The sequence below is a fragment of the Bombina bombina genome, chromosome 3 (assembly GCF_027579735.1).
Source record: "Bombina bombina isolate aBomBom1 chromosome 3, aBomBom1.pri, whole genome shotgun sequence".
NCBI lineage: Eukaryota > Metazoa > Chordata > Amphibia > Anura > Bombinatoridae > Bombina > Bombina bombina.
In genome coordinates this window covers 948,231,769-948,255,455 of record NC_069501.1, presented here as the reverse complement: position 1 = coordinate 948,255,455, position 23,687 = coordinate 948,231,769, and the positions used below count along the sequence as shown (strand labels likewise).

At 37.7% G+C, this 23,687-nt stretch overlaps 1 protein-coding gene across 2 annotated transcripts in view; it reads right to left on the bottom strand.

Moving 5' to 3' along the window:
* DNAJC15 (DnaJ heat shock protein family (Hsp40) member C15) overlaps positions 1–22,266 on the bottom strand; it is a 156,188-nt gene extending 133,922 nt beyond the window's left edge. For both annotated transcript variants that reach the window (XM_053707977.1, XM_053707976.1), the window contains exon 1: positions 22,112–22,266. In XM_053707977.1, the coding sequence (XP_053563952.1) occupies positions 22,112–22,219 (108 nt within the window). In that variant the 5' untranslated portion in view covers positions 22,220–22,266. The remainder of the gene's footprint in view (positions 1–22,111) is intronic.
* Between the last annotated feature and the right edge of the window lie 1,421 nt (positions 22,267–23,687).

Genomic DNA, 23,687 nt, shown 5'->3' with positions numbered 1-23,687 from the left:
CCAAGATTTCAACCATAAGGCTCTTTGTGCTAAGATGGAAAATCCTGAACTCTTAGCCGCCAATTTGGCAATCTGAAAGGAAGCATCCGTAATAAAAGAATTAGCCAGCTTAAGGGCCTTAATTCTACCCTGTATTTCCTCCAAAGAAGTCTCAGTCCTAAGAGACTCTTCTAGAGCGTCAAACCAAAAAGCAGCCGCAGTCGTGACTGTTACAATGCAGGTCGCCGGTTGTAATAAGAACCCTTGATGAACAGAGTTATTTGAGAAGACTCTCCAACTGTCCTCGATAGGGATAGTTGTACGCTTAGCCAGAGTAGAGATAGTTCCCTCCACCTTAGGGACCGTCTGCCAAGAATCCTGAATGGTGTCAGTTATAGGGTACATTTTCTTAAAAATAGGGGAAGGGGAGAACGGGATACCCAGTCTTTCCCATTCCCTTGCAATAATTTCCGAAATTCTGGATTTGTAGGGGTGGCATCATGAGCAAACTAGGTTTAGACGCTCTTGTTATTAGTATTATACCCAAAATGCTAAGGAAAAAGGGCATGGGGGGGTGCATAGGTTCCAATGGGTAAGTATATATAAATAAAATATAACAATATATTAATAGACCGCATTATAAAGGCACTTTTCAGTGCCAAGTTTTTTCTAACACCCCTCCCGCCAACTTTAGACCCCAAAAACTGCAGCGGTTTTGTTAGCAAACATTTTTTTTTTTTTTTTATTAGTTTTTTTTTATTTTAATAAAAAACTATAATTCCCTCTATTTTGAGGGCATGTGCGGCAACAATAACTAGCCACTTGTAATGGCTAGTTATCTCACGTGTGTGATAATTTAGTGCTCCACTTGTAATCTAGCCCTTAGTTTATTTGAGCTTTTAAGAATTGCTGGTATCTAACAATGATGATCTATAAACATTAATCCATGATATAACATGTTTTTTAACAGATGTTCCTGTACTACAAAGTATCCCCTTTTTGTTTTATGCTTGAGAATTATGTCACCGTCCATCAATGTAGCTGTGGGAGTCATGATCAACCAGTGAACTTATTTCTTACAAACCGGTTCTGCACAAAATACACTTTATGTTTGTTTTGCTATCAGTTTAAACAGCTTTAAAATAATATTTTTTTATTTTTTCATGCAAATAGATATTGTTAGCATGGTTAAATAGAGCCGTTTCCTATGCATAAGATTTTTAAAATTACTTTGATGTCCCTTTAAAACCATTTTTTCTTTCACGATTCAGATAGATCATACAATTTCAGAAAACTTCCCCAATTTACTTCTACTATCAATGGTGCTTTATCCTCTATGTATCCTTTGTTTGAAGCAGAAATGCACTACTGAGAGCTAGCTGAACACATAGGGTGAGCCAATAACAGTAGAAATATGTGCAGCCACCAATCAGCAGCTAGATCCCAATAGCGCATTGCTGCTCCTGAGCAGGGTATGCTTTTCAACAAAAGGATACATAGAAAATAAAACAAATTAGATAACAAAAGTTAACTGGAAAGGTGATTAAAAGGTTATTTTTGACTTTACTATGCCTTTAAAGTGAAGGTAAAGTTTATTAAATTTGAGTATATGAATTATTTATTTGACCATATAATAAGCTAATCGCTAACTTTATTTAATATATATTTTTATTGTATTTATGTCTATGTATTTCCCTACCGTTTCTAAGATATCTCCTCCCAACCTCTATTTCCGGATACTAGGTGCTGTGATGTATAGAGCGGTCCCACCCGCTCTATACGTAAGACCAGAAGCGTGTTACATTCCAAATTGACCTATCAATCACTAATGCGCATGCGACAGTCAGCAAAACAGATTAAAAAAAGGGGAACACGCTTCTACTCAGAAATGAAGACTGTAGCGCATGAGCATAGCATCAAGTAGGCGGATGACGTGTGGTCACGGCCGCCTAACGGCCAGATTTTCAACTGGCTGATCGAAAAACGTGATCAGGATATTTAAAAAAAAAAAAAAAAAAAAAAAAAAAAAACTGGGTTGATTTTGTGGAGCTGAAAAAGGGGAACTAAAACCAAGATAACTGTATTTATAATAAATATTTTAAAAAATCATGAATGAAACTCCTATTTATTTGTAACAAAGAATTTGATTGTAAATCAGCGTCAAGATAACTTTACCTTCACTTTAAAGTTGTTAACATGACTTACTTCAATGAGACATGTTGAGCCATACAAGAAATCATTTCAAACAAGGCAGTAAGCAACACAAGGTTTTATTCCCTGCCTTGCAGATCTATTCAGTAGAGCACTAGTTAAATGTAGCACATATTAGCATTAAGTGAAACTTGAAAGCAATAGCAATACCATCTGCTTCAGTCCCAGCTTGAGGGATTTCTGATATTGAAGTATTTCTCTACTTAACAGAAATGACTCATTGCTAAGAAATGCATGCATGTTGTTTTCTGCTGAGGTATCTGTTCTACATTTTATGTGTCATCCTTGTGTTTTTATGTCTTCAGTTTATTCCAAATTTTGTGAACAGAGCACTTTCATTTTACTTCAGTGTTCTGAAAACAAATAAGCTGACTCAACTCTACAACTGCCAAAAAACAAAAAGGGTGGAAATACATGAAGAAAAAAAAAAAAAAAAAAAAAAAGACAAATAAGTACTAGAAAGATTTGTGCACCTTTAAAATATCAACTATAAATTGTATTTAGTGACAGAAAGATGTGTCAAAAGCTACAGGAAATACCCAATTAATCCTTTTTATAAAATAAAGGACTCGTGTTAAACAATTATTTCAGCTTTTCAGCAATATTTAATGAGTTAATGCAAGTTTGCACTAAGTTGTAGAGACTGCATCAGATGAGTAAAAATGCTTTGTATATCTGAGAACATACGTCTCAAAGGCAAAGAAAAAAAATGAGAAGATGTTTTATTAACAGAAATTTTAAGAATGATCTAATTAAAATATTTTTGCCGGGGGGGCGTGCCTAAGTAGCGGCAATGACCAGTCGCAGATTTAAAGGCTCCTACTAATCAACCAGCTAAAGACCTATTATTCTTGCTCTAGCCAGTCTGTAACAGTGAAGGACAAGCGTTTCATCTATGTGAGCTTTAGGTCAGTTGATCTGAACTAACTTGGGATCGCTAACTCCGAATTGAGCCCTAAAAAACAGGCTGTCGGAGATCACAGAAGGAGGCCTTCCCTAAATTATCTCCTATACCCCCCCCCGGGTAAAACAGGACCATATATCTGCTGAAAGAACATGGAGGAGTACTATGCAAAGCTTAACATCCTGTTGGCAAACCTTGAAAATCAGGTGGAGAGGGGATTCCAAGATCTAATGTCCGCTGTCAAAGATGGCCGCAAAGAAGTCTGAGCTGATAATCTCAATACTCAGGAGGCTGCTGCGTCATCATTAAACCCTCCAGTCACTACTCTGATCCCGGCACCCCACCCTGCGATCTCATACTCTGTAACGACATGTGAATGCCAGAGAATGGAGGTTAGCATTATAGAAGGTACAGCCCGAGCTAGTTTACTTACCTCAGCTTTGGGAGAAAGTCTCAACGCAAGTCCAGTGGATGTCCTTTGGCATGCGGCGTCTGGTCGTGGGGATGCGGCCGGTTCCCGCGGCTGGGTGCTGGATTATGCACTCGTTCCTCATACACTCAGAAGATTGGTATGGTGGGTGCTGGGTCAAGGTTGTTTTCCGAAATCATGGAGAGATACGTCTATTGAGCTGGAAGAGCTGGCTATATTGCAGTTCAGGAAGGACTTTTACGTGCATCAGGACTCAATTGTCAAGAACCCCCATGGAATTGGTTGAGAGTGAGTTAAAGCGTGCAGCATTAATCGGGACTCCACTGTGATGAACTTGCTGGGTTCAAGTATTCTAGAGAGACCTTTTGCTCACATTTGAGAGACAAGTTATGTTAGTTAACAGTGCCTGAGGCACTCATTTTTGGTGGTAAGTCTGTCTGGGTTACCCCTTATAATGTGGTATAATTTGATATTTTTAATGTGCAGTTAGCTCTGTGTAACTTTACCACATGACTTTAGAGTTCATATAGTCCGGTAAGTTGTCATAGTGAATGTTCACCGGGATTTTTTCCTTAAGGCTGGAAATTTGAAACTAATAATTCACTTCATATTCCATAACCGAGTTATTACTTACTCTCAAAACCTGTATACATATACAACATACTTAAAGCCCTGTATTAATGGCCTGGGGTTTTCTAGCAGATTTTTTGAGATGTGATGCATATTATAGGTATCATAATATTAGTTTTAACCCTCACTTGGTATACCTTTTCCCATCCTGCAGCTCAGATAGTCTATAACTGAACAAACAAGGCCGATTTGTTTTTTTTGTTTTTTCTTTTTTTAAAAGCTACATATTATCGGACTCTTGGCTTAATACAACAATGAGTTGTATATGGTAGATAATATTCAACTCCCTATAATCTTTAGCTTTTTTAGCTGAGGTTCAGTCATTTTCTAGGTATACTCACTAATTTAACCATCCCAGGTGAGATGACCGATGGTATGCAATCCGGATTACATCACCTCCTACTCACAATGTTTATCTTCTCTGCCACTGTTAATCTGATAATTACAACATACACTTTGCAGGTTAAAATACTTTAGCATTCTACTTCTCTCCTCATATATTCTCATTTGCTATTCATTAATATCTCAAACACTTGTATACTCAGAGAATGTCATTCTTCAATGCTAATAACAGCAGTACCAGTAGCTGAGCCTTTTCTCATTATTTTCTGTTACCATTAAGCGACATTTAGAAGGTTCTTTCCATTACTAGTATTTCCTCCAATATTCACATGGTTTTGTGAATTAATCAGCTGTATTTATCCGCCCTTTGTTTTCAGAGAATTATACTACCGCTAACTGGGCTTTATTTGCCCACCATGCCCATGAGTGGCTCTATATCACCCTAGTCCCCTCCCGTGATACATATTTTTGGGTATAGGCCCAGAAGTGACTTATAATTTAGCTGGGAGGTATATTAGAACATAAATATTGAACCTCAGTTTTTAAGTTTGAGGGGTATGTAGATAGCATTGCTCATTTATATATTTCTACATTTAACATCTCTGTCATGACTGTATATGTGAAAGAACATATGCCTGCTTATATTTTTGTTTGTGTATAAAAACCTCAATAAAAATCTTTGATTCAAAAAAAATATTTTTGCCAAAGAATCCTAATATATCATTCTGAACAATCTGACAGCTGCATTTATATGAGGTCGTTGTAGATAAGAAATACTAAGTAAGACTGTTTACTAAAACTGGAAAACTGCAAGAGTAGTGCCTATCCATAAAAGTGGTAAGTTAACCTTGGTTTCTAAGTATCGCCCTATATCTTTGCTCCCAGTGTTGTCAAAAATCTAAGAAAAATGCGTCCATATGCAACTATGTGAGTATTATCAACACTCTAACTATCTGTCAAATGTGGTAAAGAATTTAGTAGAGTCTTATTTCCTAAAAAAGGAAAAAAGATAGGTTTGTATAGAATTTGAATCCAACTGTAGATTATATAAAGATCAATTGTTTAGTACAACTTATATATATACATATACATATATTTTGTGGAAAAGTTAATGCTCATGGGCTCGCATCAATAATGATAATGGAATCAGTATTAAGAGCAAAACCCTTTCTTTAATATTGGGTGTATGGAAGATGGTAAGTAAATCTATGGCCAATAGGGCACAACAGATAATGGCAGAATCACTTAGCATACAAACACCTAGCTAAGTAAGTAGGTAATGAGATCGATTTACATATTTAAAGGATTGAGCTTAAGATATTTTGATAAGTAAAGATCCTTATAAACAAAGTATAAAGTCACATATAAGTAATTATGAGCGGTTATTTAGCATACTAATTAATAAAATTCTGAATTGGAAGTAGTAATCCGAATGTCATGAGATAAATATAAGTAATCGTTACCGGTAAATGCTTGCTTGCAAGCAGTAGGAGTTCTCCTTGTTAGTAACATGCAGAGGAAGAGGCTGTGATGAAAATGAGGCTTCAGCGTGTGACGTCACCGCACGGCTTGTAGCTGAATTCTGGGAATTGTAGTGAAACACTGCAAGTAATGGAGGAACAATGCAGAGCTAGTAGTAATTAAATTCAAAGGCAAGTTACTGTATTTGATAGGTCTTTAAGAGCCGGATTAGCTGGGAAAAGGTTTTCACAATGGACTGACTGTAGAGAAACAAAGTTAGGCAGAATTAGCTGAGAAAAGCTATAAGGCTTGAAACTTTCCTTAGAACCAAGCCCCAAGGCAGAACATAGAGTGATCTGAGATGTCATCGCAGAAAATGCAGCATGTCTGCAGAAAGAACAGGAACTGTTAGCACGTTACCTTTTTAGTGCTACTCTACATTAGGCTGTTCTTTTTAAACAGAGCTGTTCTCTGGCTGCATTGCATACGTTTTCCTTACCACAGTGCATCCAGAGCAAAGTGCTGTTTGAAGACAACAATCAAATATGCAGTAGTGCTGCAAAGCAGCAGTGCATTGATTGTTGTCTGGCTCTGAGATTTTTGCAAGCTCATTCCCTAGCTTTTCACAGTCTGCAAAGCTGTTTTTCTCTAAATGTAAGCTGTTCGTATGAGAAATGCACCTTTTTTATTACTACTTTTCTATGCTAAACTAAGAGAAAAGGAAACAAATGAATTCAAGAGACATTTTACAATTACTTTTTTTGTCTGTAGCTAATATGCAATGCAATTTTCCACTACTGCACTAGATTATAAAATGTAAAATATTGATTTATTCTCCAGATAACCAACACATTGCAATTGATCTGGTTCTTTAGTGTAACTGACAAATTTATACATTTTATTTCATTTAAAAATTACCTGCAGAAAATTTTTCAAAAAAATATCTCATCGCAGAAAGTGCTGTCTCTGGGGAACCAAGTGTTCAGAGCACTAGCACCGTGTAAGGAGAAGGATTACCAAGCACTGAATTGATTGTGGGAGGTAACTTTATACAGGTAAGAGGCAGAAGCAGCCACCTACTTAGAGCTATATACACAGGTAAGTCAGGATGTAATATGACACTATCTGACCCCTGATCAATCAGGTTTTCGCCCGAATCACTGCACTATAACTGCCCTCCTAAAAGTTTGCAACGACATCCAAACTGGCATGGAACAAGGAGACCTAACTGGAGCAATTTTCCTTGATTTTGCAAAGGCATTTGACATAGTAGACAACAACATAATACCTATGAAACTAAAAAACTCTGGTATTGCTGATCGTCCGTTAACCTGGGTTTGATCATATGTATCAGATCGATCACAATATGTCTCCATTTCTGACAGCGACTCTCTCCCTCTCCCAGTCACGTGTGGTGTTCCCCAAGGTTCCATTCTCGGCCCCCTACTATTCACATTATTTATAAATGATCTGCCTAATGTCTGCAAATCCTCCACTGTACACATGTACGCAGATGACACGGTAATCTATGCAAACAATTCCGATCTGCCGCAACTTGAAGCAGTGCTCCAAGACCAGTTCACAGAGGTAGAAAAGTGGATCTCAAAAAACAAACTCTTCCTAAACACTGACAAAACTGTCACAATGATCTTTGGAACAGGACCGAAATAACACAAATTACAAAATTCCCATCTACGCATCAAAACGAAATCCAATTGCACGCTGACCGCAGTCCACTCTTTCAAATACTTAGGTATGTTGTTAGACCCCAATCTATCTTTTGGCCTCCACATAGAAAAACTTGCATCTAAACTTTATCCAAAACTAGGTGCCCTGTACTGAAACAAATCCTGCCTCAGACCTACAGTAAAGGAAAAGATTTTACAGCAAATGCTGATGCCTATTATGGATTACGGGGACGTAGTATATGCACCTGCACCACAAACTCACCTTAATAAACATAATATGTTGTATAACTCGTTCTGCCGCTTTGTGCTACAATGTAACCACAGGACCCACCATTGTGACATGCTAAAAGAACTAAACTGGCTGTCGCTGGAATCCAGACGCACCCTCCATATTTCCTGCCTTGTGTTTAAGAGCCTTTCTGGGAAGCTCCCACCCTACCTGAGCAGAATGCTCTCCCTGGCTATTCCCACCTCCTATAACCTCTGATCCAGTTGATTGGAGGAAGCCGGTGTTGTCATTGCTGTGGTAAGTACAGAGGAGCTGCGGGCGAAGGATCGCTGGTCTAGGTTTCCAAAAGGAAATAGGTAAGTATTTAAAAAAAAAAAAAAAAAAAAGTTTGCAAAGTAAAGTTAAATAAATAAAAAGTGCCCCTGTTATTAATTGTATTTTTTAAAACAGGGCACTCATTCATTCAACTTTACATTTACTTACAAATCATCTCTTTTATCCATGTGGTTGTTGTTATTCAAGCTGTTGATTAACGGCTAAACACATATGCCTTTAAGTCATTGGCTACTGATGATCAAAACTCACTGGCATGGAGAGAAATCAAACAAAATATTTTGGGGGCTTTTGTGAGCATTTTATTTTAACCCCTTAATGACCAGCGCCATATCCTGTACGACACTGGTCATTATCCCCGTCCTCTGCTTCTCTCTGCCCGATCTTGCTAAAAATAGCGAGGTTGCGCTATTTCTGCATGCCCCATGGGTGGGGCACTGCAGATGTAGGATTTGCAGAGTTTCTGATGCAGAGTGGGCCACTCTGTGGGCCTCTCTGTATCGGACAGCAGTGGTGCCGATCGTTGGTGGGTGGAAGGGTATGGAGGGAGGCGGGTGGGCAGCCCATCGCTGTAGGGGGCAGGAGGAGGGCGGGAGCACTATGCCATGCTACAGTGGATGTTTAAAATATTTTTTTTTTAAAAAGCCGACAGTGAGGTGGAAGGAGGGAGGAAGTAGCAAGTAGCATAAAAATGCAAGTCTGTCAAAAGAACTGAAATAAGGGGGCAGTTTGCAGAGGCTTAGATACAATGTAATCACAGAGGTAAAAAGTATATTATTATAACTGTGTTGGTTATGCAAAACTGGGGAATGGGTAATAAAGGGATTATCTACATTTTTAAACAACAAAAATGCTGGTGTTTACTGTCCCTTTAAGATGGGGGTGATCATTGGTCGGTGGGGGAGGGAAGAGAGCTGTTTGAGAGGGGTCAGGGAGGGATCAGGGGTGGGGTGTGGGAGGCTGATCTCTACACTAAAGCTAAAATTACCCTACAAACTACCTAATTAACCCCTTCACTGCTGGGCATAAATACAAGTGTGGTGCACAGCGACATTTAGCAGACATCTAATTACCAAAAAGCAATGTCAAAGCCATATATGTCTGCTATTTCTGAACAAAGGGGATCCCAGAGAAGCATTTACAACCACTTGTGCTATGATTGCACAAGCTGTTTGTAAAAAATATTTGATCGCATTTGGCTGTGAAATAGTGGGCATGAAATATACCAAAACGGGCCTAGATCTATACTTTGGGTTGTCTACTAAAAAAATATATATAGTTTTTATAGGTAAATATAAAGAAAGGCTCTACTTCTGTTTAAATGTAGTGATGGCAAAAATGCTAAAAATGCTCTGGTCTTTTGGGAAAGTTTTTGTCTGAAATGCCCGGTCCTTAAAGGGACACTGTACCCAAAAAAAATTTATTTCGTGATTCACATAGAGCATGACATTTTAAGCAACTTTCTAATTTACTCCTATTATCAAATTTTCTTCATTCTCTTGATATCTTTATTTGAAATGCAAGAAAGTAAGTTTAGATGCCGGCCCATTTTTGGTGATCAACCTGGGTTATTCTTGCTGATTGGTGGATAAACTCATCCACCAATAAAAAAAGTGCTGTCCAGAGTTTTGAATAAAAAAAAGCTTAGATGTCTTCTTTTTAAAATAAAGATAGCAAGAGAACGAAGAAAAATTGATAATAGGAATAAATTAGAAAGTGGCTTAAAATTGCATGCTCTATCTGAATCATGAAAGAAAAATTTTGGGTTCAGTGTCCCTTTAAGGGTTGTGTGTGTGTGTGTGTGTGTGTGTGTGTGTGTGTGTGTGTATGTGTTTCTCCTTCACTTTCATAAGTCTGTATAGATAAACGGTTCACAAGCTAAAATTTATCTTCATAACTTTGTTGAGGAACCTCGCAGTACTAACAAAATTGCTTAGAAAATCTCACCAGAGTGAAGAACTTTATATTATGGGCCCTAGATATTTTCAGCTAGCTCTAAGTAGAGCACTGCTGCTCCTGAGCCTACCAGGTTTACTTTCAACAAAGGATACTATGAGAAAAAAAAGCAAATTTGATAACAGAAGAAAATTGGAAAGTTGTTTAAAATTGTATGTTCTTTCTGAATCATTAAAGGGATAGTAAAACACCAAAAGATAGATAATCCCTGTATTTACCATTCCCCAGTTTTGCATAACCAGTACTGTTATAGAAATATTCTTTTTACCTCTGTAATTACCTTGTATCTAAACTTCTACAGACTGCCTCCTTATCTCAGATCTTTTGACAGACATGCACCTCAGGCAATTAGTGCTGACTCTTAAATAACTCCACATGAGTGAGCACAGTTATTTATATGAAACACATGAACTTATGCCCTCTAGCTGTGAAAAACTGTCAAATGTATTCAGATAAGAGGCAGACTTCAAGGGCTTAGAAATTAGCATATGAGCCTATCTAGGTTTAGTTTTCAACTAACAATACCAAGAGAACAAAGCAAATTATAAAGTTGTTTAAAATAACATGCCCTATCTGAAATATGAAAGTTTAATTTGGACTTTACTATCCCCTAACCTAGTCAATGCATGCTTTTGTAACCATCAGCTGAGAGTCACATGTACTCAAAGATACTAGCAGACAGATCAGACACGGATTTCCAGACAGGCATAATTACACTGTCAATGCAGACAAAAGGTCATATTAAAAGGGACATTCCAGTCAAAATTTAAAAGCACATAGATAATTTATGTATTGAAATAGAAACATATTTGCAATATACATGTATCGGCAAAAATGCTTCTAGTAAAAGTTATCAATGTTTTAGTGTTAATGCTAGATATTCTCAGTGCATTTTAAATACTGCAGCTGCTCAGAGTGCAAGTAGGGTTTGTATTAAGTTAGCAATTAGCAAATTAAGTAATTACCAAACGGTACAAGCACCTTAGGCTCTCTGCGCAAGTGCTGCATTTAAAATGCTGGTGCACGGAGCATACTTAAATATACTTTTAAAACAGCTATAGCTTTTATTAGAAGCATTTTTGCTAATACATGTATATTGCAAAAATGCTTCAATTCAAAACTGAAATTCATCCATGTTGATTTTAACTTTGGCTGGAATGTCCCTTTAATTTCCAAAGCTTCACAAACACACAATAATGCATTTACCACATAAACACCGCCATAACACATATAAATAAGTATAAACTACTTAAAGCCCATTTTTTTTATTTCATGATTCAGATAGAGCATGATATTTTAAATAACTTTCTAATGTATTTCTATTATCTAATTTGTTTGTGCTCTTTGTATCCTTTGTTGAAAAGTATACCAAGGCAGGCTCATAAGCTGCTGATTGGTGGCTGCACATATATGCCTCTTGCTATTCGCTTTTAGCTAGCTCCCAGTAGTGCATTACTGTTTCTTAAACAAAGGATACCAAAAGAACAAAGAATCTGATCACATAGGTAAATTGGAAAGTTGTTTAAAATTGTATGATCTATCTAAATCGCTAAAAAAAAAGTGTAATGTCCCTTTAAGGTGTTCTCATTAACTCCCTCAGAGCTATGCATAAGTTGAAGGCACATTACTTTATATATGCTAATAAGCCAGATAGATTTCTAGCTCACAAACTAAGGGAAAGGACGAAAAATCTAACTATACAACAACTACAAAAAGAAGACGGGACGCTAATATATCACCCTCAAGACATAACGGACTGCTTTGCACAATATTATGAATCTCTTTATGACGGGAAAAAAGTTCAACATACTACTCAGACAAAAACACTTAGACACCATTTTCTGCAAAAGGCTAAACTCCCGAAACTTAATGCTACAGACATGGAAGCCTTAAACACAGAAATAACAATAAACAAAATCGCCCTAGCAATAAAAGATCTTAAAATAGGCAAGGCGGCGGGTCCTGATGGGTTCTCAGGTGAATATTATAAAGTATTTAAAAAATGTCTGGTCCCCCACTTGCACAAATTCTGCAATGACATCATGCAGGGTACCCGTATCCCACAGGACATATTGCAGGCCAAAATAGTGGTTATACCCAAACCAGGAAGGAATCCCAAAAAATACCAAAACTATAGGCCGATCTCATTGATTAACCAAGATTTAAAAATTTTTACAAAAATTTTAGCAAATAGGCTCAAATTATATCTACCCTCATTGATACATCCCGACCAGGTAGGATTCATAAAAGAAAGGGAAGCCCCAGATAATGTGAGACGAACGGTGTCTCTGGTGGAGTACTTGGTGGGGACAAAAACGCCTTCTCTGCTCCTATCTCTGGATGCAGAGAAGGCGTTTGATAGGGTCGACTGGGAATATATGATTGAGACACTAACATTCATGGGTTTCAAAGGACAATTCATGACGGCTATTAAAAACCTGTATTCAGACCCAACAGCAACTATCAGAGCAACGGGCCATCAGTCTAGGCCAATTAAAATATTAAATGGGACACGTCAGGGCTGCCCGCTATCTCCTCTATTATTTGCACTAAGCATAGAACCTTTAGCGGCCTACATCAGGGGAGCAAAAGACATTACCGGAGTAAAAATTAACAAAGAAGAATATAAACTCACCTTATTTGCGGATGACATTTTGCTTACATTGACGAAACCTTTAAGATCACTCCCTCATCTATATCAAGTCATTGATGAATTTTCAAAAATCTCAGGCTTCAAAATAAATTCAGATAAGTGTGAGGCTATACCACTGACACTACCACTACATACTCGTAAGTTGATAGAAGCGAATTTTGACTTTAAGTGGGCTAAAAAAATATATCAAATACTTGGGAGTTAACATAACAAACACACTAGAGGGACTCTATAAGGCAAACTATACTGAGATCTTTAAGACCGTAAGAAGGGATTTGGGTAGATGGAGGAGGGGGTGTTTCTCCTGGTATGGCAGATTATCGATTATAAAGATGAATATTCTACCGAGAATATTATATCTCTTCAGAGCATTACCAATCAAAGTACCGCAAAGAGAGCTAGCAGATCTCCAGATGGACCTAATTAGATTCCTACGAGGACCCAAAACAGCTAGAATAGCCTCCCAACTATTAAAACAACACAAACAGCTAGGGGGAGTGGGGGTGCCCAATTTGTTAGACTACTATCAGGCAGCTAGGTTGTCACAAATTACGCTGATAAGCAAAAACTGTCGAGAAATAACTTGGACTAGACTAGAGGCAGACTTAGCTGGGGTGAATGATCCAGCCACGATTGTTTGGAACACCTCAAACAAAACACTATACAAACTCAAGGTGACAGAGGAGTCCAAACATATGTGGAAATACCTCACATCTTCTCTAGGCCTCATACCCAAGGGTACTAAGATAATACCACTGGGTGCTATACTTCCTGCAGAATTTCAAATACTAATATGTAAGTGGGAAAATAAGGGCCTCTACAGAGTTGCAGACTTTTTAGATAAAGGTAAAATGCTCACATACACCCAACTGAAAGATAAACTTCAGCCGGACACCTTACATTGGTTCCTATATCTTCAGATATCCACCACAATATACAAATACAGACAAAACAAACCACTAAACCCATACACTACAACAGAACGCATTATTGCAACCCCAGGTAGAAATAAAAAACTAATATCACAACTGTACTTGGCAATACAAGATGCAAAAAAAGGCTCCAAATTGCCGCTTCATGAGAATTGGGAAAGAGACTTAGGTGAAACATATGATGATGACAGATGGACACAAATACTTTCTAGGATTAGCAAGGGACTGATATGCGCAGACCTTATCGAAAATTCTATTAAAACATCTTACAGGTGGTATCTTACACCCATAAGAACTGCACATTATACATTGCAGAAAAGTAGACTCTGTTACAGAGGCTGTGCAGAAATTGGAAATTATATGCATATGTGGTGGGAATGTGGGGAGATTAAACAAATTTGGAACAAACTTTCTAAATTGATAAGTATCCTATTAGATAAATCTATGATGCTAACGGCGGCGCAGGCCCTCTTGCATGTTTCAGATGAATCCTTAAACTTAGCTACCAATATATTCATAAATATACTTTGTACAACCACGAGGATATGTATAGCCAAACACTGGAGAACAGGTTCACCAACGTGGTCAGAAGTGATTAACAGGTTAGATAATATATATGCTATGTCAGAATCTGCCTCTTGGTTGCAGGATACAACAACACATTTCCAAAAGATTTGGGTCCACTGGATCATGAACAGAGATAGAAGAGAGATAAGGGAAATTTAAGTCTTTCAAGAGTTATAACACGATAGGGGATCTCTCCTAAACTTATTGCCACTAAGTCTTTTATGGGGAACTTATATACATCTTAGATACAATTTGATGGTTCTCTCTCTGCTCGACGGGAAAGGTTATACAGTTATGAGTTTATTGTTTTACAGTTTCAAAAGTTTATGTTTAATGTTTATAATTATTAAAATAAAAGGAAAACACATTAGAAAAGGGAGGGGAAGGAAGACTATAGATAATTTCGTTCCTACTTCAGGAAAATAAACAGGACCTCATATATTTCCTATGCCTGAAGGCAACTTCAGTAGGTGGGAGCTTTTCCTAGGACTCTATGGACTTTCAGAGATTTCAGTAATGATGGAGATACATTGGGAAAGCCGGATGGATATACTAATTGCTGAGAGAAGTTGTTTCATCCTACAACTCTTTTTCATGTTGTTTGAGACAGATATATGGAATTATAAAACTTTATCGAACATGATAAGAGGTCCTGAGACTGTAACAATGAATATAAATATGTTTATCTGAACTAGGGGCATGATGTATTAGATATGTCTCTTGTCTTCCTTTTTGACAATAAAGATTATTTCAACTAAGGTGTTCTCATTAAAATAAGTTAATATAACAAAAAAAATATTTTCAGGCCAATCTATATATTATTGAGAAGAGTATGAATTTATATATGTATGTGCATGTCTATGGTGTCTATGCTCTCCAGTTGAGCCACAAATATCCTTAAGATTTTACTACATGGGAATTCTTAGACTAGTGTAATAGTCAATTTAATATCAAAAACAACAATTCTCTTTGAATTGTCAGCTGTTCTCCATATATGAAATTATTTGCAACATAACTAATCTCAGTACATTGGATTACAGATATTTACAAAAGAGACTGTGTGCCTGGAATAATCTAGGAAGAATGCATGGAGATTTACTCTGGTTGGAAAACCACTGATCTTGTTTTGGGATCTTAACACAGGTCATTTTGAACCTAGTTTCTTCCAGGTAGTAGGAAAAGGCGTTTAGTGATGACAAGGAAGTTGGTTTCTTATTCAAGCTGTTTCTTATTCGTGAAATTCTGTTTCTTATTCATGGAAGTTGGTTTCTTATTCAATTTTTTTGTCAGACTGCTTTAAATTGACTTTAAAATAAAAATATAGGTTTTATTAAAATAATAATATGATTCATATAATGTAGTTACACAGAGGTGGAATCTCTTTATATAACAATTAGATATACAAACTGTAAAAAAGGGCATACGTTGGCACCAATACAAATATTACCATTTAGAATAAGTAACAGATATTTTCAAAGGGTTAATAACCATTGGGCCACTGATTTCACTATGAATATATACAGGGTAGATCCCCCTCCATGCCATGCAATTGATTTTAGCCTGGCCCAATGGTGTTTTTGGAACAGAAATTGATGCCAACCCTGGCATAGGTGACATAATTCTCATTTTTGAATAAGTAACAGATACTTTCAAAGGGTTAATAACAATTGGGCCACTGATTTCACTATGAATATATACAGGGCAGATCCCCCTCCATGCCATGCAATTGTTTTTAGCCTGGCCCAATGGTGTTTTTGGCACAGAAATTGATGCCAACCCTGGCATAGATAACATATTTCTCATTTTTGAATAAGTAACAGATACTTTCAAACAGGCCCATTTATCAAGCTCCGTATGGAGCTTGAAGGGCCGTGTTTCTGGCGAGTCTTCAGACTCGCCAGAAACACAAGTTATGAAGCAGCGGTCTAAAGACCGCTGCTCCATAACCCTGTCCGCCTGCTCTGAGCAGGCGGACAGAAATCGCCGGAAATCAACCCGATCGAATACGATCGGGTTGATTGACACTTTCCTGCTGGCGGCCGATTGGCCGCGAGTCAGCAGGGGGCGGCGTTGCACCAGCAGCTCTTGTGAGCTGCTGGTGCAATGTTAAATGCGGAGAGCGTATTGCTCTCCGCATTTAGCGAGGTCTTGCGGACCTGATCCGCAGTGTCGGATCAGGTCCGCAAGCCCTTTGATAAATGGGCCCCAAAGGGTTAATAACCATTGGGCCACTGATTTCACTATGAATATATACAGGGTAGATCCCCCTCCATGCCATGCAATTGTTTTTAGCCTGGCCCAATGGTGTTTTTGGCACAGAAATTGATGCCAACCCTGGCATAGATAACATAATTCTCATTTTTGAATAAGTAACAGATATTTTCAAAGGGTTAATAACCATTGTTTTAAAAAAACAAGAGAGCACCAACGCCGTTAAGTAAAACAAAAATTCTTTATTCCATAAAGTTAAAAACGTTACAGGACAGCAGTACCCATTAGTTAGATCAAGTGTAGAAAAATTGGCTTACGCGTTTCAGCATATAGCCGTAGTCATAGCCTGTCTAGGCTATGACTACAGCTATATGCTGAAACGCGTAAGCCAATTTTTCTACACTTGATCTAACTAATTACAGGGTACTGCTGTCCTGTAACGTTTTTAACTTTATGGAATAAAGAATTTTTGTTTTACTTAACGGCGTTGGTGCTCTCTTGTTTTTTGAAAATTATCTACTTGCCATTTGCACCACGCCGAATCAGGTCTATCGAAGTCGCAATAGGATTGGCTGGCATGCACACACCTGTCCGTGACGTCACTGACGTACCGCAAGTTGGATCGAACAGAGGAATCTGGGGCTCAGGAGCGCAAGAAAGCGGAAGGGTCAAGGAGCGGAACCTGGTTTCCCTGCTAGTCTCCGGTAAACACCCGTACACGCTACCTAGAGAAGGATCCTGACAAGGAACTAAAGTATGGGAACAGGTATGTAGCGAGGGCCCGCCGTGGCAATATATCTCTGTATGGTGCATAGTGTTTGGTAACTGCATTTATCCGGGAAGGGCCGCCGAGCCTAAGTTTGGGATTTGTTTGTTACAGCCAGCACATGAGCTTGTGTCCGCTACATACCGACCCACCTATGAACTTTATGTATACAGTGTATTTGCTGTTTGATAAACGGGACTGATTACCATACTACTTACTAGCTGCTTTAAGACCGCCATCCTAACTGTACCTAAAGGCTTAAGAAGCTTCACTAACATAACGCAACTATTAGCGTACAGGACAAACTTACAGTGAATACTCTTGCTACCTACATTACTTGAAATTAATAACCATTGTGCCACTGATTTCACTATGAATATATACAGGGTACATCCCCCTCCATGCCATGCAATTGTTTTTAGCCTGGCCCAATGGTGTTTTTGGCACAGAAATTGATGCCAACCCTGGCATAGATAACATATTTCTCATTTTTGAATAAGTAACATACTTTCAAAGGGTTAATAACCATTGGGCCACTGATTTCACTATGAATATATACAGGGCAGATGCCCCTCCATGACATGCAATTGTTTTTAGCCTGGCCCAATGGTGTTTTTGGCACAGAAATTGATGCCAACCCTGGCATAGATAACATATTTCTCATTTTTGAATAAGTAACAGATATTTTCAAAGGGTTAATAACCATTGTGCCACTGATTTCACTATGAATATATACAGGGTAGATCCCCCTCCATGCCATGCAATTGATTTTAGCCTGGCCCAATGGTGTTTTTGGCACAGAAATTGATGCCAACCCTGGCATAGATAACATAATTCTCATTTTTGAATAAGTAACATATATTTTCGAAGGGTTTATAATTAGAGCACCTATGCCAGTGTTGGCATCAATTTCTGTGCCCAAAACAATTGCATGTCATGGAGGGGGATCTACCCTGTATAAATTCATAGTGAAATCAGTGGCCTAATGGTTATTAACCCTTTGAAAATATCTGTTACTTATTCAAAACGAGAAATACGTCACCTATGCCAGGGTTGGCATCAATTTCTGTGCCAAAAACACCATTGGGCCAGGCTAAAAACAATTGCATGGAAGGGGATCTGCCCTGTATATATTCATAGTGAAATCAGTGGCCCAAAGGTTATTAACCCTTTGAAAGCATCTGTTACTTATTCAAAAATGAGAATTATATTATCTATGCCAGGGTTGGCATCAATTTCTGTGCCAAAAAAACACCATTGGGCCAGGATAAAAACAATTGCATGGCATGGAGGGGGATCTACCCTGTATATATTCATAGTGAAATCAGTGGCCCAATGGTTATTAACCCTTTGAAAATATCTGTTACTTATTAAAAAATGAGAATTAGAGCACCTTTGCCAGTGTTTGCATCAATTTCTGTGCCCAAGACACCATTGGGCCAGGCTAAAAACAATTGCATGTCATGGAGGGAGATCTAACCTGTATATATTTATATTGAAATCAGTGGCCCAATGGTTATTAACCCTTTGAAAATATCTGTTACTTCTTATTCAAAAATGAGAATTATGTCACCTATGCCAGTGTTGGCATCAATTTCTGTGCCCAAAACACCATTGGGCCAGGCTAAAAACAATTGCATGTCATGGAGGGAGATCTAACCTGTATATATTTATATTGAAATCAGTGGCCCAATGGTTATTAACCCTTTGAAAATATCTGTTACTTATTCAAAAATTAGAATTATGTCACCTATGCCAGTGTTGGCATCAATTTCTGTGCCCAAAACACAATTGGGCCAGGCTAAAAACAATTGCATGTCATGGAGGGAGATCTAACCTGTATATATTTATATTGAAATCAGTGGCCCAATGGTTATTAACCCTTTGAAAATATCTGTTACATATTCAAAAATGAGAATTATGTCACCTATGCCAGGGTTGGCATCAATTACTGTGCCCAAAACACTATTGGGCCAGGCAAAAAATAACTGCATGGCATGGAGGGGGGGGGTCTACCCTGTATATATTCAAAGTGAAATCAGTGGCCCATGGTTATTAACCCTTTGAAATTATATGTTACTTATTCAAAAATGAAAATTATGTCACCTATGCCAGGGTTGGCATCAATTTCTGTGCCAAAACACCATTGTGCCAGGCTACAAACAATTGCATGGCATGGAAGGGGATCTGACCTGTATATATTCAAAGTGAAATCAGTGGCCCAATGGTTATTAACCCTTTGAAAATATCAGTTACTTATTCAAAAATGAGAATTACAACACCAATGCCAGGGTTGGCTTCAATTTCTGTGCCTGAAACACCATTGGGCCAGGCTAAAAACAATTGCATGTCATGGAGGGGGATCTACCCTGTATATATGCATAGTGAAATCAGTGGCTCAATGGTTATTAACCCTTTGAAAATATCTGTTACTTATTCAAAATGAGAATTATGTCACCTATGCCAGTGTTGGCATAAATTTCTGTGCCAAAAACACCATTGGGCCAGGCTAAAAACAATTGCATGGCATGGAGGGGGATCTGCCCTGTATATATTCATAGTGAAATCAGTGGCCCAATGGTTATTAAACCTTTGAAACTATATGTTACTTATTCAAAAATGAGAATTATGTCACCTATGCCAGGGTTGGCATCAATTTCTGTGCCCAAAACACCATTGGGCCAGGCTAAAAACAATTGCATGTCATGGAAGGAGATCTAACCTGTATATATTTATATTGAAATCAGTGGCCCAATGGTTATTAACCCTTTGAAAATATCTGTTACTTATTCCAAACGAGAAATATGTCACCTATCCCAGGGTTGGCATCAATTTCTGTTCCCGAAACACAATTGGGCCAGGCTAAAAACAATTGCATGTCATGGAAGGGGATCTGACCTGTATATATTCATAGTGAAATCAGTGGCCCAATGGTTATTAACCCTTTGAAAATATCTGTTACTTCTTCAAAAATGACAATTATGTCACCTATGCCAGGGTTGGCATCAATTTCTGTGCCAAAAACACCATTGGGCCAGGCTAAAAACAATTGCATGGCATGGAGGGGGATCTACCCTGTAGATATTCATAGTGAAATCAGTGGCCCAATGGTTATTAACCTTTGAAAGTATCTGTTACTTATTCAAAAATGAGAATTATGTTATCTATGCCAGTGTTGGCATCAATTTCTGTGCCCAAAACACCATTGGGCCAGGCTAAAAACAATTGCATGTCATGGAGGGAGATCTAACCTGTATATATTTATATTGAAATCAGTGGCCCAATGGTTATTAACCCTTTGAAAATATCTGTTACTTATTCAAAAATGAGAATTATGTTGTCTATGCCAGGGTTGGCATCAATTTCTGTGCCAAAAACACCATTGGGCCAGGCTAAAAACAATTGCATGGCATAGAGGGGCATCTACCCTGTAGATATTCATAGTGAAATCAGTGGCCCAATGGTTATTAACCCTTTGAAAATATATGTTACTTATTCAAAAATGAGAATTATGTCACCTATGCCGAGGTTGGCATCAATTTATGTGCCAAAAACACCATTGGGCCAGGCTAAAAACAATTGCATGTCATGGAAGGGGATCTGCCCTGTATATATTCATAGTGAAATCAGTGGCCCAATGGTTATTAACCCTTTGAAAATATCTGTTACTTACTCAAAAATGAGAATTATGTCACTTATGCCAGGGTTGGCATAAATTTCTGTGCCAAAAACACCATTGGGCCAGGCTAAAAACAATTGCATGGCATGGAGGGGCATCTACCCTGTAGATATTCATAGTGAAATCAGTGGCCCAATGGTTATTAAACCTTTGAAACTATATGTTACTTATTAAAAAATGAGAATTATGTTATCTATGCCAGGGTTGGCATCAATTTCTGTGCCAAAAACACCATTGGGCCAGGCTAAAAACAATTGCATGGCATGGAGGGGGATCTACCCTGTATATATTCATAGTGAAATCAGTGGCCCAATGGTTATTAACCTTATTCAAAATAGTAATATTTGTAGTGGTGCCAACGTATGCCCTTTTTTCAAGTTTGTATATCTAATTGTTATATAAAGAGATTCCACCTTTGTGTAACTACATTATATGAATCATATTATTATTTTAATAAAACCTATTTTTTTATTTTAAAGTCAATTTAAAGCAGTCTGACAAAAAATTGAATAAGAAACCAACTTCCATGAATAAGAAACAGAATTTCACGAATAAGAAACAGCTTGAATAAGAAACCAACTTCCTTGTCGTGTTTAGTGTGTGTATCCAGAATATTTGTAAGGCATGATATTTTTTAGAAACGCCTTTCTGGTTTTAGAGACTGTATTATGCAACTAAAGGGCAACACTAGTCATTGGTAAACTGCACGCTTGTTACATCATCAGGTTGCATGTAGAATGGAAATACAGATACGCATAAAGCATCTACTCCTGAAAGCCTAGCAGGCAGGCAGTGGCCATCATGAACAATCAGATTTCATGAAGTAAAAAAGCAAACGTCTTATCAAACGCTGCATAAAAATTAGAGGACAAAATACTTTTCAACAAAACATGTTTTACGAGCTCCGATATTTTTTTAGTGTTGTAAGACAGTTCAGATCAGTATTTCAATAATGTTCTATATGTATTTAAATTTGTTATGGCGTAAAAAAGATGTGACTGGGTGACCTCTGTTTTAGCACCAGAGCATTCTGCTAGGTTATGAATAGGCTATGCCAAGTTGCCAAACTGACAGGTGTCACTGCGCTCTCTCTAAGCTCAGGCCGTGACCTGAGCTTGCAGCCCCCCAGCAATAACTCACCAGCCTCCGATCGTGGGCTGTTCCTGAACTGCCAGTTACGGTCCCCGGCATATACTCAGCATAGCGAAGCGATTCAGAAGATCGCATGCTGTGTGTGGCGTTCACCATGACAGTTTGTATGATGCTACGGTGTCCGGTAGGGACAATTTATTGCAGATTCGGAAAGGTTAACCCTTTTGGTACTGAAGAGGGCGTAACTTTATAATTATAAATGCACTGACTGAAGAGACATTTAGAGGCGGACTCACTGCCATCCACAATTGTGGATTGGATACTGGCTGGACTGGGAAATGGGATAGCGTGTGCCTCTGTTTTAGGAGGCATTGAAATGTAAACAAATACACATGGCGGCCTGCCCAACATACTTTGTGCATTATAATGCACATTTTCATTTTGTTACCTGTCCCCTTACACTGTGCTGGGAATGTGTTGCAGTGTCAGTTAAAAATTAGATATCTCTGCCTCCGCTTCCTATATATATAACCACAAATGCAGTATTTTTATTTTTTGTGTGTTTTTATTACACATTATAGCCGCTGCCCGCTGGGTAGTTCAGCTATATTTTAACCCTTTAAGGACGGGTGGTTATCTTTTCAGGATTATAACATGACTTTCTTTACATGCTTTTGATAGGTCATATGCTACCAACGAAAAGTACTTTTAAAATATATTTCAATATAAAACAATTGTCTGGTTTTAATACAAACCAAAAAAAGTCTATATAACACACATATAATCTATAACACAATACAGTTTGGCTTCCAAGTAAGGGACCCTTGTAATCTAAGTCAATCAGGAGGAGGAACAGAGAGATACTTCCTCTTCAACCAAAACAGCATTTTATTTCGCCCTTTATGAGGTAGACTTGCAGACAAAGATTTAAAAAATGTAAACCAGTATTAAACCCATTAGATGTCAGTAGCACAAATAAACTGATTTTACCCACTGATTCATATTTACAGATTGTAGCAGTAATTTAACCCATTCAACACAGGTCAGTAATGAAAGGGTTGAATTAATGCTGTGTAATACAGTCACAGCAGTAATTTAAAGAGACGTTAAACACTAAATAAATCATTGCTTAAATTATGTATTTATAGCAAAGATTAGCCTGAGAATAATTTGTACAGTACATTTATTTTTAAGAAATATATTAGTTGTTTAAATTTTGGAAAATAATAAGGGTAAAGTTAATGTCCATAAAGCAGTGGGGACCGCCATATTGTAACTTAGATTACCTTTTCTGCTGAGGCCAATTAGGAACGGTTATAAATGGCTTATTAGAGAGTGCAACCAATGACTGTAAGGAATATAGCTGTGTCTGCACTTCCATGTTTAACATGAATTGCAAAGCTCACAATATTCATAAACAAATTACAGTAAATAAGAACAACATAAATAATGAAAGTATATAGCAAAGTTGCTTTACTACACGTAATTAAACAATTTAAATTAATTTCTTGAGGTGTTTAATGTCCCTTTAACTACTTTATTGACAGAAGCATATACAGTTGTGATTTAACAACTTGATTTCTCAGAACTCATACTAACCTTTGGTTGATCAGGGCACTCACCG